The following is a 17,038-nucleotide window of genomic DNA, read 5'->3' as shown; positions in this document are numbered from 1 at the left end:
AAGCTAACATTAAACATTCACCAAAACAGACCATATTCTGGGCCATAAAACACACTTCAACAAGTTTTAAAAAACAGAAATTATATAATGTCTGCTGTCAGGCCACAATAGAATTAAATTAGAAATCATTAACAGAATGGTTAACTGGAAAATCCCCAAATACTTGGAGATTAAACAACACACTTTTAATTAATACATGGGGTGAAGAAGAAATCTCAGTAGAAATTTTAAAATACTATGAATGAAAGGAAAATGCAAATACAAGTCTCAAAATTTGTGGGATACAGTGGAAACACTGCTTACAGGGAAAAGCCTAAGAGAAAAAACATAATTTATAGCATTAAATTCATACATTAGAAAATAAGAGAGATCTAAAAATCAACCATCTAAGCTCCACTTTAGGAAACTAGAAAAAGAAGAGCAAGTTAAATCCAAAGTAAGTAGAAGAAATAATAAAAATCTGAGCAGAAATCAATGAGACTGAAAACACGAAATCAACTGAGAAAAATCAAAAAAACCAAAAAATGGTTCTTTGAAAAGATCAGTGAAGTCAATAAGCCTTTGTCCTGGATAACCAGAATTAAAGAGAGATCACAGAAATTACCGATATCAGAAATGAAAGAGGAGACTTCACCACAGATCCTATGAACCCTAAACGGATAATCAAGGAGTAACATGAACAACTCTAAGTCCACTAATTTGATAATGTAGAGGAAATGGGCTAATTCCTTGAAAGGTACAATCTGCCAAACCTCAAACAAGAAGAAATAGACAATCTGAATAGACTTGTATCTGTTAAAGAAATTAAATCAATAATTAGTAACCTTCCAAAACAGAAAGCAGCAGGCCCAAATGGGTTCACTGATAAATTCTACCAAAAATTTAAAGAAGAAATTTTACGAATTCTCTAGAATCTCTTTCAGAAGATAGAAGGAGAGGGACTACTTCCTAACTCACCTATGAGGTCAGCATTACCCTAATACCAAAACCAGATAAAGCTATTACAAGAAAACTACAATCTCATGAAGATAGACACAAAGAACCACAAAATGTTAGCAAATTGAATTTAAAAATGTATAAAAAGACTTACATACCATAACCAAGTGGGATTTATCCTAGGTATGCAAAGCTGGTTCAACATTCAAAATCAATTAATGTGATCTATCATATCAACAGGCATCATATTATCATATCAATATCACATCATTACATCATATCACATCAAAGAGAAAACAATCACATGACCATACCAATAGGTGCACAAATAGCATTTCACAAAGTACAACATACACAATGAAAACTCTTAGTAAACTAGAAAAAGAGGGAATTTTCTCAACCTGATAAAGATTATCTACCAAAAACTTACAGCTATATCATACTTAATTGTAAGAGAGTAGAACCTTTCCCACTAAGATCAGGAACAAGACAAGATATCCCGTCATCTCTCCTTTTCAACATTGTACTGGAAATCATAGCTAAAGCAAAAAGACAAGAAAAGGAAATAAAAGATATACAAGTTTGTAAGGAAGAAATAAAACTCTGTTCACAGATGACATGATTATCTATGGGAAGAATCCAAAAGAATCATTTTTAAAAAGCCTACAACTAATAAGCAATTACAGCAAGGTTGCAGGATACAAAGTTGATATACAAAAGTCAACTGCTTTCTCATATACCAGCAGTAAAAAAGCAGAATTTGAATTAAAAGCACATTACCATCCCCCAAAATGAAATACTTAGGTATAAATCTTACAAAATATGTATAAGATCTATATGAGGAAAACAACAAAACTATGATTAAAGATATCAAAGAAGAACTAAAAAATTAGAGAGAAATTCCATGTTCATGGATAGGAAGATTCAATATTGTCAGTATACCAGTTTTCCCCAACTGGATCTATAGATTCAATGCAATGCCAATCAAAATGCCAGCAAACTATTTTGTGGAAATAAACAAAATGATTCTAAAGTTTATATGGAGAGGCAAAAGACCCATGATAGCCAACACAATATTGAAGGAGAACAGCAAAGTCAGAGGATTGACACTATCCATATTCAAGACTTAGTATAAAGCTACAGTAATCAAGACAATGTGGTATTGGCAAAAGAACAGACAAATAGATTAACTGAACCAGATACAGAGCCCCCAAATAAATCCACAAAAATATGGTCAACTGGTTTTTGACAAAGATGTGAAAGCAATACAGTGGAGAAAAGGCAGTCTTTTCAATATATAGTGTTGGAAAAACTAGACATCCACATGTAAAAAAAAAAAGAATCTAGACATAGACCTTACACTCTTTCCAAGAATTAACTCAAAAATGATCATAGGGATTTCCCTGGTGGTGCAGTGGTTGAGAGTCCGCCTGCTGGTGCGGGGGACACGGGTTCATGCCCCGGTCCGGGAGGATCCCACAGGCCACGGAGCGGCTGGGCCCGTGAGCCATGGCTGCTGGGCCTGCACATCCGGGGCCTGTGCTCCACAATGGGAGAGGCCGCAGCGTTGAGAGCCCCGCGTACCACAAAAAAAAAAGATCATAGAACTAAATGTAAAACGCAAAACTATAAAATTCCAAAAAGATAACATAGGAGAAAATCTAGGTGACCTTGCATATGGTGATGACACTTTAGACAAAACAAAGGCATGATCCATGAAAGAAATAATTGATAAGCTAGACTTCATTAAAATTAAAAACTTCTCCTCTGTAAAGACACTTGAAAGAGAATGAGAAGGCAAGCCAAAGGCTGGGAGAAAACACTTGCAAAAGATATATATAATAAAGGACTATTATCTGAAATATACAAAGAACTCTTAAAACTCAACCCAATTAAAAAATTGGCGAAAGACTTGAACAGACACCTCACCAAAGAAGATATATATATATGGCAAGTAAGCATATGAAAAGATGTTCAACATCATATGTCATTTGGGAATTGCAAATTAAAACAACAATAAGATACCACTACACATCTGTTATAATAGCCAAAATCTGAAACACTGACAACACCAAATGCTGGCAAAGATGTGGAGCAATAAGAACTGTCATTCATTGTTGGCTGGAATGCAAAATAGTATAGCTACTTTGGAAGACAGTTTGGCAGTTTCTTACAAAACTAAACATACTCTTACCATATAATCCAGCAATTGGACTCCTTGGCATCTACGCAAATGAATTGAAAATGTATGTCCACACAAAAACCAGCATGCAGATATTTATAACGCTTTATTCATAATTTCCAAAACCTAGAAGCAACCAAGACACCTTTCAACAAGTGAATGGATAAACTGTGGTTATAGGCAGACAATGGAATATTATTCAGTGCTAGAAAGAAATGAGCTATCAAGCCAGGAAAAGACAAGGGAAAAACTTAAATGCATAGTACTAAGTAAAGAAGCCAATCTGAAAAGGCTACATACTATATGATTCCAACTATATGACTTTCTGTAAAAGAAAAACTAAGGGGCTCCCCTGGTGGCGCAGTGGTTGAGAGTCCACCTGCCGATGCAGGGGACATGGGTTCGTGCCCTGGTCCAGGAAGATCCCACATGCCGCAGAGCAGCTGGGCCCGTGAGCCATGGCCGCTGAGCCTGCACGTCCGGAGCCTGTGCTCCACAACAGGAGAGGCCACAACAGTGAGAGGCCCGCGTACCACAAAAAAAAAAAAAGGTGATAAATACAAAACAATTTGTCAACTTGATATTATACAAGTATAAAAGTACTCATTTGCAATTTATTAATATAATGTTATTCGTCTCTTTACTCTCTGAATGTCACACTGAGCTCATACTCCTATTTATCAAATTTCTCAAAGGGAAATTCATCACCTGGTTTTTTTCTTTCTACTGGCAAAATAGGAAGTGTTTATACAGAAAACTGAGTATTCATTTCTGCAGCTCTGCAAGAAATTATTTACTTAGCTCTTTCCCATCGTTCAATCTAGAAAGAGTCACCTCACAGCTTATAATTAAACAACTCTCCCTTCTTTCTTAGTAAATATCTGATTTTGTTTAAAAGAATTTCCTTATCAAGATAGCCAATTTACATACTGAAGTAAAAACTAAAAAGAAAATTTGAATACATGGAAACTAATATGGAAAAATGAAGAGATTTTTCTCCAAACACCCAAGATGGTTGAGTGATTTGGAAGATACTGGCAGATTTCCTCAGATAAGAAAAGAAGCCATGTTTCTTCCTTTTTCTTACAACATTGAAGGATCAGAATATGTCTGTGTTAAAATCTATGAGTTTTCCCACATGCATCCTGGAAGAAAGTAACTAATCATCATTTCCCAGAAGAGAAGAAAAATAAATAAATAAAAGCTAGAACTCTAATGCCTTACCACCAGATGAGAGGTAACATAATTGTAACACAGTGTGTCAAACCCACCCACATCCCTTCACACATACCAGTTCAGCAGACACAGACCTGACTTCCAACTGCCAGCACCTGCATTTCTTTGAGGGCTTTTTGTTGGTGGTGCTTAAGCGGTCTTTGTCACTCAAGTGGCAGAACAGAACTGCCAGGGAATTAGTAAAACCAGGAATAGTCTTCACCCAGTAACTGACGGGATTTGATGTACAAATACTCCAGCTTCTTCACCTCTCAAATGGTTAACTCAGGCATGTATTTTACACTGGCTCCCCAAGTTTTCCATGGGATATTAAGCTCCAGTCTTCCACAACCATAAACTGCTTAATAAGGCACTCTTTATTGGCTATCAACTCAGTGCCTTATTAGGCATAGGTACTTTATATTTATTATTTCATCTAATCATCTCCAGAACTCTTTAAGGTAGACCAAAAAAGAGGAATCTGATTCAGTGGGTTAAGAATAACCTAACCATTGCTCAGAGTCACAGAGCAAGCCACGACTGTAACACAAGTATGTCCATAACTTGTGTTCCTTCACCAAAGAGACAGAACATGGAGGGGGGAGTTTCCATTCATATTATAAGGATTATATCTCAAACCTACAAAAAATATAAAGTCCTCCTGTTTTGCTTTGCAAAGTAAATTGACTTTTTAGAAAAGTGCCTAATGCACATTAGTCTTTCAGCCACAAGTTATCTTTAAAGTGTATCAGTAATGTCATTATAAATTAATCTACTGTCTACATATAAATATATATTTTAATAACTGGTAATGGCTAATGTGAGTACTTTCCAATTTCTTAAAACCATCATATTCCTTCACAGGTAAATTTCCTGATGAGAATGATGGAGTGAAGGAACTTGTTTTTCTTATATGGGCTATAAATTAAAAAAAAAAAAGACATTAGTTATCATATAATCTAAGATTTTTAAGATAAGCATAATACACATATCAATTTTACTTATCAAAATTAAAATTTTAAATATTAGAATAAAATAATGACTTTCAAATGTCCATATTTTGGTATATTTTATTCATTCATTCATTCAACACACACTCATGCGGGTTCTAAGATGTATAAGATACATTTTGTGACCAGTTTGTTACAAGAGACCAAGGAAGAAAGGAGGGAAAAATCAAGTAAAGATATACTGCAGAATGGAAAAAGAAAAAATAAAACATATAGAAAGAGAAAATTTTACAGACTGCCAACCTTGATTTTTGTACCTTTACAGCTACATATACAAATACAGAAAAATTCATTCATTCACTCAACCAACACCAAACAACCACTAAAAAGCAGACAGTGCTAGGAACTGGGTATACAATGACAGAAAAAGTAGTACTTGCCTTTAAGTTGCTTAAAATTAAGTTGCATAGCAAAGGAAGCTATCAAAAAATCAAAAGGCTGAATACTAAATGGGAAAATATATTTGCAAATGATATATCTGATAAAGGGTTAATATCCAAAATATACAAAGAACTCATACAACTCAACATCAAAAACAAACAACCTGATTAAAAACTGAGCAGAGTGGGGCTTCCCTGGTGGCGCAGCGGTTGAGAGTCCACCTGCCGATCAGGGGACACGGGTGTTGGCCCGGTCCGAGAAGATCCCACATGCCGCGGAGCGGCTGGGCCCGTGAGCCATGGCCGCTGAGCCTGCGCGTCCGGAGCCTGTGCTCCGCAACGGGAGAGGCCACAACAGTGAGAGACCCGCGTACCGCAAAAAAAAAAAAAAAAAAAACAAAACAAAAAAACTGAGCAGAGGACCTGAATAGACATTTTTCCAAAAAAGACATACAGATAGCCAATAGGCACATGAAAAAGTGCTCAGCATCACTAATCATCAGAGAACTGCAAATCAAAACCACAATGAGCTATCACCTCACACCATTAGAATAGTTATTATCAAAAAGACAAGAAATGACAAGTGTTGATGAGGATGCAGAGAAAAAGGACCCTTGTGCTCTAATGTTAGGAATGTAAATTTGTGCAGCCACTATGGAAAACAGTATGGAGGTTCCTCAAAAAATTTAACGATAGAACTACCTTATGATCCAGCAATCCATTCCCTGGTATTTATCCGAAGAAAATGAAAATACTAACTCGAAAAGATATGTGCACCCCCATGTTCATTGCAGCATTATTTACAAGAGCCAAGACACGGAAGCAACCTAAGTGTCTATCCATAGGTGAATGGAGAAGTTTTTTTTATATATATACACATACATACAATGGAATATTATTCAGCCATAAAAAATGAAATCTTGCCATTTGCAACAATATGGATGACTCTAGAGGGTATTATACTATGTGAAATAAGTCAGACGAATACCATATGATCTCATATATGGAACCTAAAAAACAAGACAAGCGGAACAAAACAAAAACAGACTAATAAATACAGAAAGTAAAAAGGTGGTTGCCAGAGGAGGAGGGTGTGGGGTGGTGGGGGAAAGAAGTGAAGGGGATTAAAGAAGTATATACCTCCATTTATAAAACAAATAAGGCACGGAGATGTAATATACAGCATAAGGAATATGGTTGATAATACTGTAATAACTTTGTATGGGGACAGATGGTTACTAGTCTTATATTGGTGATTACTTCAAAATGCATGTAAATGTCAAATCACTACACAGCATACCCAAAACTAACATAACATTGTGCATCAATTATATTTCAATAATAAAAAACCCTGCCCTAGGGCTTCCTTGGTGGCGCAGTGGTTGAGAGTCCGCCTGCTGATGCAGGGGACACGGGTTTGTGCCCCAGTCCGGGAAGATCCCACATGCCGCAGAGCAGCTGGGCCCGCGAGCCATGGCCGCTGAGCCTGCGCGTCCGGAACCTGTGCTCCACAACAGGAGAGGCCACAGCAGTGAGAGGCCCGTGTACCGCAAAAAAAAAAAAAAAAAAAAAAAAAAAAAGAAACCCTGCCCATTAGCTCTTCTCAACAACAAAATGTAAATAATTTACAGCATTTACCTACTAAATGTTATTAAATTGAATTATTTCAAAAGCATTATAAATAGAAAACCTGATAAATTTCTGGACTTCTTATAGAACACACTTGCTTAATAATGTGTAAGCATCATTGATATAATGTTGACAAAGTTGGATGGTCCAACAGAAAGTGCATAGGTTTAAAGTTTCACATACATGGGCAAGAAGCCTAGCTCCACCACTTATCTGGCTTTTTGACCATAGGCAAGTCACTTAGCCATGCTGAGCCTTTTTCTTATTAAGCGAAATAAAGATAACAACAATTACCTCCCATGGTTGTTGAAAGGATTAAATAATATATCAAATGTAAAGTAAATAGCACAATGCCAGTTAGAAAAATATGTCCTCAATAACTATTAGCTCTCATTCAAATCCATTTCAAATATAGTGATAACAGAACACCAAAAAGCCTGGAATGCTCACTTTGTTTTACATTTTACTCCTTACTATAAAAATTAATATACTGACCTTCTACTTATTAGTAAAAATTAATGTATTCCGCTTCTAATTCTATAATGATTCTCACTTATCTTTGAGAATTTGATAAAAATGATGAACTTCTTCCTCCCCAAATGCCACATATATACACAGTATTTTGCATCAATTTAGGGACATTAACAGATTCTCTGAAAGCTAGATTAGAAACTATATTCTAGCTGGCTGTTTAAAATAAAATTAATTCAAATTAAATAAAATTAAAAATTCAGTTCTGGGCTTCCCTGGTGGTACAGTGGTTAAGAATCCACCTGCCAATGTAGGGGACATGGGTTCAGGCCCTGGTCCGGGAGGATCCCACATGCCGCAGAGCAACTGAGCCCATGCATCACAACTACTGAGCCTGCGCTCTAGAGCCCGCGAGCCACAACTACTGAAGCCCACGTGCCTAGAGCCTGTGCTCTGCAACAAGAGAAGCCACCACAATGAGAAGCCCGTGCACCGCAATGAAAGAGTAGCCCCCGCTCGCCGCAACTAGAGAAAGACTGCGCGCAGCAAAGAAGACCCAACGCAGCCATAAATAAATAAATAAATAAATAAATAAATAAATTTAAAAAAATTCAGTTCTTCAGTTGTACTGGCCACATTTCAAGTGCTCAATAGCCACATGAGACTAGTGCCTACTGGATAACACAGAATATTTCCATCATCCCAGAAACTTCTATCAGAACTGTTCTGGAGTATTAAAATGGTATGATAGGTAAAACTATTTTTCTCTGTGCTTCTGTTTTGTTTTGTTTCGTTTTATAAAATATCTAGGTATCTCTGTTTGAAGCAGATTCCCAAGAGGGTAGAGGCTGAATATTTTGTCTATCACTGAATCTCTAGGGTCCAGCACATAATAAGCATTCAATAGGTATCTAAGAGCTGACATTATAATTTTGTTTTGGTTATATTAATCTAGCAAAAATTGACTAAATTGGTAAAGACCAGAGCTGAAAGCTGTGAATACGAGCATATAAATAGTTAAAAAAAAATTTTCTAACTAGCAGGTCAATTTATATGTACTGCCAACTGATAAACTCCTGAAGCCAGTGAGGGCTACCTACGCAGACTTTAAATTTTTTTAGCTATACATTTTGGCTAGATAACTTAAGCAAAATTTTAAGCCCTGTCCACAGCCTATTCTATTCAAGAACAGGAAAAATACATATTTATAGCTAATTATTTTTCATTATTCCTATCTGGGTTTTTTCCCTAGATAGAGCAGTTGGGTAACTTATTTTTAAATAGTATGTATATATTAACAGACTGTCATTTTTAACAAAAGAAACATTTTAAAAATTCACCAAAGTTTTATAACTTAAAGATTATGGCATTAAGATTTTAGAAAATCTATTTCTTTTAAACACATCTTGAAATCAAGACAAAATTGCTGCTATATACAGAACAGTAAAAGGTCTAATAATAATTTTGCACTTACACTGACACATTTTTTCTAATGGTATATTCATCCAAATCGTCATCAGAGCTGCTATCAGTTGCATCAGAATCCAGACCCTCTTCAACATGAGACAACAGCCCTGTAGCAGACAGTGCAAATCTTTGCATTTCTGCAGCTGTACACCGTGCAAAGCCATTTTTTGTATCATTCCACAATTTATTCTCTGCAGTCAATAAGTTGATGTCTGGTTTAATTTCAGTGCATTTAGGTAAACTGTTATCCAAAATTGTGGTAGGTTCATGAAAAATCTTCATTTTGGGGAGTTGATGTTCCATAGAAAATTTCATTTGCTGACCACAGTGCTTAACAACATGCTTTGCCAGGAGCATCTGCAAATGTTTCTGAGTTCTTCTAGCTTGGCTAAGTAAAATTTTCTGTTTGCTTACACAATGAAGTAAACGAGCATTCACTTCCTCCTCTTTTTCAGCAGTTGAGGAACTAATAGGCACGTTTGAGTGGTCAGGCCCAATTTTGTTTTGAGCACAGTGCAATAAACCCTTTTTAATCTCAGCGTCACTATCTTTATCCAAAAGTGCATTCTTTTGGTACCACTTACAGTTTTTCAGTTGTCCTTTATCTACATTAGTGTCTTTGGTTATATTTGAATCCAAAATAATTTGTACATCTGTCATGCACTGACTTTTGGTATCTGACAGAGGTTCCTTTTTGATGAACTCTTCAGAATGAGAATGACAGATTTTACTGAGCTGAATGTTGCTACCATTACACAGTATGTTTTTCAGCTTATTGCAGTGGGGTTCCCCTAATTTCTTTTGTTTATAATTCTCACTGTATTTATTTAATGTAGCATTAGAACTCATTAAAAGAACAGTCTGGTAATGTTTTGAAGACTGAGAGGAGCCAAAATGTTTTAAATTCACAAAATTAGTGCTAAGAGTAGGTTCAGGAGTTGGAAATCCCAGCATCTGAGAGAAAGTGTCTCCTTTTAGCTTTTCATCTACCGTTCTTGGACCTTCCATGTATAGCATCTTGTCCGACTCCATGGTACTTGGTAAAGATGAAAAGCAGATACCCTTTGTTGCTGCCTCCCTCAGAGCTGGGGTCATGGCGAATCCTGCAGATAATTACTGCAAACCTAAAATAATGTAAAAATAAATGATCAAATATCAAGAAAAAAGTTTTATACTTTCCCCAAGGGCAACACTTTCAATGTCTCTGATTAAAAAGTGAATGGAACTAAATTCCTCCTCTATTTCCCAACTCCTAACATTATCTTTGCTCTTTGCTAGCTCATAAGGAATTCAATAAGGACTATTCTCCATTCTGACTGTGGGCCTAACACCCAAAACTCAAATGAAAGTTGCACAGTGCCTAGTATTTAAGAGTTAGACAAATATTTGGGAATGCAATTACATCTCAGGATTCCATTTTTTGGACAATGTTTGGTGAGAGTTAAAAGAAAAACATCCAACCTGGGATTCATACTTGAAAATGTGAGTCAATCCCACACTTTCAGCCAAAAGTATTATTTTTATAAAGTATAATAAATTGCTCAAAACCTTCATTTCTCAATTTAAACTTCACAATCTGAACAGTATTAATAATAACTAAAATGTAGGAAATAAGGTAATAAGATATAAGTGAACTGAACTACAAAAAACGTATATAATTGGGAATTCCCTGGTGGTCCAATGGTTAGGACTCTGCACTTTAATTGTCAGGGTAAGGGTTCAATCCCTGGTCGGGGAACTAAGATCCCACAAGCCTCACAGCACAGCAAAAAAAAAAAAAAAAAAGTATACAATTTCACAGGTGCTAAAAATAATGTGGTAGTAAAAACTAGCCTAACCTGCAATGTGCAAAAATTTTTTTTCTGAAAAATCATCTTCAATCATTATTTTCCTTTTCACAAATGGATAGTCATCAATTATCATTATAGAAGCTCTTACTCCTGCCTGAAAAATAGGGGGGAATGTAACAGATGACACTAAAGATTAATTCCATAATTAAACAAATTTTATTTTATTAAAAAAGTATAAAACCATATATTCTGACTCATAAAAAAGTTAATCTAGTACTATTAAAAATTATGATGAAAAAATTATGAAGATTGAAGAGTTAGTGAAAAAAATTTTCTTCATTAACAATTAAAAGTTTTTGAAGGCACTTTGGAACTATGACACTCCATAATTTTTGTTTCAATGCACATGACAGTTAATAGCCATTTGAATGGCCACACTCCCATACTTGTATGTCCCCAGGAGGTAGCTGTAACTCTACACCCTTCATTCTTGTTTAAAAACACAGAACCTAACGCTGATTCTTTGCAAAGACTAATAAGAATGATCAAAAGGAAAAAAAGGCACAAAAACTTCTATGCAATTAAAATAAAAATCTACACACAGGGTTAAAAGCAAGTGATAGACTAGGAGAAGATAACTGCAACATATATCAATAGACAAAGGATTAGTATCCAGAATATATTAAGAACTCCTAGAAACGGGCAAAGGTTACAACAGTCGGACACTTCAGAGATGATGACATCCAAATGGTCATTAAACATATACTCAACTTTACCAGTAATAAATGAAATGCAGATTAATAATGCAAGAGACCAGTTTTCTAATCACCAAACTGAAAAGAGGGTAAGTCTGAAAATATCACTTACCATGGGAACATGGGTAAATAAGATTTCTCACATCTGTTTCAACTATAAATTGATTCTATAATTTGACAATAATGTGGAAAATGTGTTTGTCACAGGTGCACAAGAGATCAGTGTTTGTATGAGCAAAACACTCTTTCAAAGTAACCTAGACATCTAACAGTGAGAGAATGGATATTAAAACATGATGGAATACTAGAATAGCAGTTTAAAAAAAATGACCTAGATCTATATGTATCAATATGGACAAACCTCAAAAACAGAATAAAGTTTAAAAAAAAAAGAAATGGTGCAGATTATATATAGTATGGTACCATATAAATAAAACACAAACACAAAACCATACCATACTTATGTACATATACATGTGTGTGTTTATGTGTTTACAAGAATAAAAGACGAACCAGAAAAATACCCACCAAAGTTGTAACAGTAGTTGCATCAGGTAAGTTCCATGAAACAGAACTAAGAGTGGTGTTTTAAGAGGAGCTGAATTTTAACTACAATATTTTATTACTTGGGGGAAAAAGATTAAATGAAATATGAGCAAATGTTAATCGTTGTTAATCCTGTGTGATAAAAATAAATGTTTGCCTTTTTTATATTTTACTGTATAATGTCTCCAAAAAAATGTAGATTTCTGTATAATTTTCTGTCTTAAAATTTATACACTTTTATATAGTGCCTCAAAAATAATAAATCTTATATATAACAGATTTTCATTTATTCTAAATCCAAAACAAATAGGAAAACAAAAATAACCATAATATTGGGTTTTCTTTTTAAAAGTATATTTTGCACTCTACTTTAATGAGAAATAGAAAAATAATTATAAAACAAGCTAGCATTGGGAAATTTTTTTTCAAGACTCGGTCTGTCACTTGATCACTCAATGACCTATAACTTCTAATTTATGAACATCTACAATAGTATTTAAATAACTACATTGCTCTCTGAGAGAAACTGCCCTAATCACAGTTCTCTCTGAGGTAATCATATTCAAAAGATATTATACTCTATCTCCTCCTTACCCACCTTGTCTCTTTCAAAAATTTGAACAGGGTGCTAAGGATATAATCAAAGTGGCTAGCAGCAGGGGCAGAAGGTGAAATAAGAAGAAGCAGTGGAATTCATCTTAGGCCCTGGATAAACTAAAGATAAGGAGAAACTAAAAATAAGAAGCAGAAAAAAGATACATAGATTAAGAGGTAAGAAATGGAGTTGGTAGAAAAAAGAGAAGGGAAAGAAATGTAGACATTGACAGTGGCTAAGGAACCTTTATGGTAGAGAACTAGAATAAAACATACACACAAAAACTCTGGTAAGATCTCTAGGGCTTACTTGGTATGATAGGCAGCTTCTAAAGTGATCTTAATAATACCCATCTCCTGGTATTCATGCCTTTGTGTAATCCTCTCCTCTACAGTGTGGACTGGATTTAGTGATTTGCTTCTAGCAAACAGAATACAGCAGAGATAATGGGATGCCACTTTCAACATTAGGTTACAAAGATACTGTGGCCTCCATCTTGTCACCCCTCTCATTCGGGAGCACCAGCTGCCATGTTGTGAGCTGGGAAGACCCTCACGGCAAAGAACTATTGTCTTCAGCCAACAGACATTAATGACCTAAAGCCGGCCAACTAGCCATGTGAATGATCTGAGAAGCAGATCCTTCCTCAGTCAAGCCTTCAGATGCCTGCAGCTCCAACCAACACTTTGACTGCAGCCTTGTGAGAAACCTTGAGCCAGAGGCACCCGGCTAAGCCATGCCTAAATTCCTGACCCCCAGAAGCTGTGAAATAAATGTTTTAAATTTTGGAGTAATGTATTACATAGCAATAGATAATTAACACACTTGGATATAAAGATTTGGGGATCCTGGACTCTGGAAGGCCCAGCCATATCACAGTTCCTATTCTAGGATTTCCATGAAGTTCTTCTGTATTCTACTCCCGACTCTATCCTTATTAAAAAACCCTAGCCTGAAAGTCTCTCTACTTTGCAACCAAAAGAAACTCAGGAAAATAACTATTTCCTATTATTAAAAAAGGTTAAATTATGTTCATATAGTTTTAGCATAAAACTCAAGTCCATTTACTCCAATTTTTTAAAATACCTAAATATGTAATCACTGTGTATAAACAAGGCTTACTAACTGATCCTTCTAAACTCTACCACTTCTGACTACCTCCATATTAACGTAAACAACTACACTTATTACTAACATTTCTAAGATCTACAACTGCTTGGATTTTTCATTATTTGTTAACTAGTATGTTGTCAAGACGCAAAAGTATCTAACATATAGCAGATACTGAATTAATATTTGTTGAAAAATAAGTGGTTGCCATTATACTTAAAATCCAAAGTTTTTCTTACCATGGCCTACAAAGTTCTACACTATCAAGTCCCTGACTACTTAGCCTCCTGTAACTATCTCTATGGGTTACTGCACTCCATAAACACTAGCCTCTGTGTTATTCTTGAAACACACCAAACAAGTCTTTGCTTCAGGACTTCATATTTGCTGGAACAATTTTCCACAAATAAGATAGCTAGCTCCCTCACTTCATTCATGTTTCTGCTCTACAGTCACTTCCTCAGAGAGTCCTGCCTTGATTAATTATTTAAAATAGCTTTAGCCCCTCACTTCATGATTCTCCATTCCCCTACACCGTTTTATTGTTCCTCGGGGTGCTAATGTCAGAACCTGACTTTATATTACATTCTAGAAAGTAATATAGTCTAAGGGCAGAACTCAATTTTGTTCAATATTCTAATCTGCAGCACTTAAAACAATGTCTAGCACACAATAATTGTCAGATATTTGTTGGCTGAATTAATAAACAGAGAAGAGAGTTATGATTTTTAAAGGTATTCCAGAATTTAAGTAGTAACAACACCTATTTCAGTTATTATTTTTAAAATAACTGTTACAAACACAGCAATATATAAAAAGAATAATAAGTCACAACCAAGTATGCCTTCTTCCATGAATGTAAGACTGGTTCAACATTTTAAAAAAATTAATTATTGAAATTCACCATATCAAAAGACTAAAGAAAAAAAACAAATAAAAAGCATCTGACAAAATCCAGTATCTGTTCATAATTAGAAAAAAAAAAAAACTCAGTAAATTAGGAAAAGGAGGGAAATAGCTTAACCCGAAAAAGAGTATCTACACAGAAGCCTAGAGGCCGCTTCATGGTTAATGATGAAAGACTGAATGCTTTTACTATAAGACTGGGAATGAGGCAAGGTGTCTGTTCTTATCACTCCTATTTATCATCACATTAGAGGTCCTAGCCAGTGGAACAGAAGAAGAAAAAAGAAACAAAATGCATAGAAATCTGGAAAATAAAAAGTAAAACCGTGTCTATTCATTGATGACATGATTTTCTACATAGAAAATCCCAAGGGATCTATAAAAAAAGCTCCTAGATCTAATGAGTTTACTAGGGTAGCAGACATAATAAGGTCAAGATACAAAAATCATTTATATTTCTAGATACTGGAAATGAAAAAAACAGAAATAGAAATTTTTAAAATAATATTAATTCCAATAGCTTAAAAATATGAAATACTTAGGTATAAATCAAACAAAAAATGTGCAGGAACTACACACTGAAAAAAACAACCACCAAGGAAAAACAATCAAGTAAGATCTAAATAAATGGACTGACACATTGTGTTCATGGATTAATTATTCAATATTGTTACAATGTTAATTCTCCTTAAACTGATCTATAGATTCAACACAATCCCAATCAAAATCTTGGCAGAATTTTTGCTAATATCAACAAGCTGATTCATAAATTTGTATGGATAGGGAAAGCAACTACAATAGCCCAAACAAGAAAAAGAACAAAGCTGAAGGACTCATACTACCTACTTACAGTAGTCAAAATAAACATAGATTGGCAAAAGAATGGACAGATAATTAGACAGATAAATAGAGAGCTCTGAAATAGACCCACACATCTATGGTCAATTGATTTTTGGCAAAGATGTAATGGCAATTCAATGCAGAAAGACTTAGTTTTTTAAAAAACAAATGATTCTGGAACAATAAGGCATCCATATGCAAAATCCTGAGCCTTAACCCACACCTCATACCTTATACAAAAATAGTCACATGCATCAGAATGGATCATAGACCTAAATGTAAAACTTAAAACCATAAAATGTCTAGAAAAAAATAGGAGATCTTTGTGAAACTGGGTTGGGCAAAGATTTTTTTTTAGCTATGACACAAAAAACATTCATAAGAGAAAAAAATTGATTAACTTGCACTTCCTCAAAATTAAAATAAACAATAAAATAAACATTTAACAACTATTTAAAACATAACAACTGAGGAGCCTTTGACATAAACATACAGAAGATAATATGTCTTGGAATTAGTGGAAATCAGACGTGCAAACTCCTGAAAGTCACTGAATTTACCATTCAGGTTAACTCTGAATAATGGTTTTGACCATTATACAGTTTTAAACTGTAATTATTTTCAATGGTATATTATTTCATTTTTACACGTAATAGACAACTGGTGAGAGGAAGAATGCATAAGGAATACTGATTTGAGAGCATAAAATAATTCTGCAAATTCACCTGAAGATATCTCCATTAGTTCCATAACTAATGATCAAAATTATTTTATAGCATCTAAAAGGTATCTCCAGTATTTCAGAAGCCAACTTAAGACAGTGAGAATAACTAACCACAAGTAAGACCATCTGGTTTTCATTTGGGTATAAATCTATCCATACCACAATGAGTTATAGAGAAGTACTTGTGAATGACAGCTGTAAACCTATTTCATCTTTTAAAAACAAAACAAATAAAAATTTTCCAAAAAATATGGAAATTAACCAGTTGACTTTTTAAAAGCAGAAAATGAAGAAATGGCCAACATTAAGTCATAAATGTAGTTTTGTCTATTTTTGGTAGAAGCTGGATTTTAACCTCCACTTAATATATATTTGATCTAAGATCAAACATTCAACAGTTCAGTTAACACATATTTATTGAGAAGTATGTAAGAGACACTAACCTAGGTACCAGAAAGATTGTAGACAGCATGACAAATAAG

The 17,038-nt window shown here is 34.7% G+C and overlaps 1 protein-coding gene across 10 annotated transcripts in view; it reads right to left on the bottom strand.

Annotated features, from left to right (window-relative positions):
• The window catches only part of KANSL1L (KAT8 regulatory NSL complex subunit 1 like), a 145,681-nt gene that overhangs the window by 119,632 nt on the left and 9,011 nt on the right, over nt 1–17,038 (bottom strand). For 4 of the 10 annotated variants that reach the window (XM_019938994.3, XM_073807306.1, XM_019938992.3 and 1 more), the window contains exon 2: nt 9,298–10,414. In XM_019938994.3, coding sequence (XP_019794553.1) covers nt 9,298–10,385 — 1,088 coding nt within the window. In that variant the 5' untranslated portion in view covers nt 10,386–10,414. Of the gene's footprint in view, nt 1–9,297; nt 10,415–11,128; nt 11,921–12,363; nt 13,266–13,285; nt 16,798–17,038 lie in introns of those variants that run through there. The other 6 variants (XM_033859820.2, XM_033859821.2, XM_033859822.2 and 3 more) reach the window with 4 other exon arrangements.

This window comes from Tursiops truncatus, chromosome 7 (genome assembly GCF_011762595.2).
Source record: "Tursiops truncatus isolate mTurTru1 chromosome 7, mTurTru1.mat.Y, whole genome shotgun sequence".
NCBI classification, from domain to species: domain Eukaryota; kingdom Metazoa; phylum Chordata; class Mammalia; order Artiodactyla; family Delphinidae; genus Tursiops; species Tursiops truncatus.
This window is presented reverse-complemented; position numbering and strand designations above follow the sequence as displayed.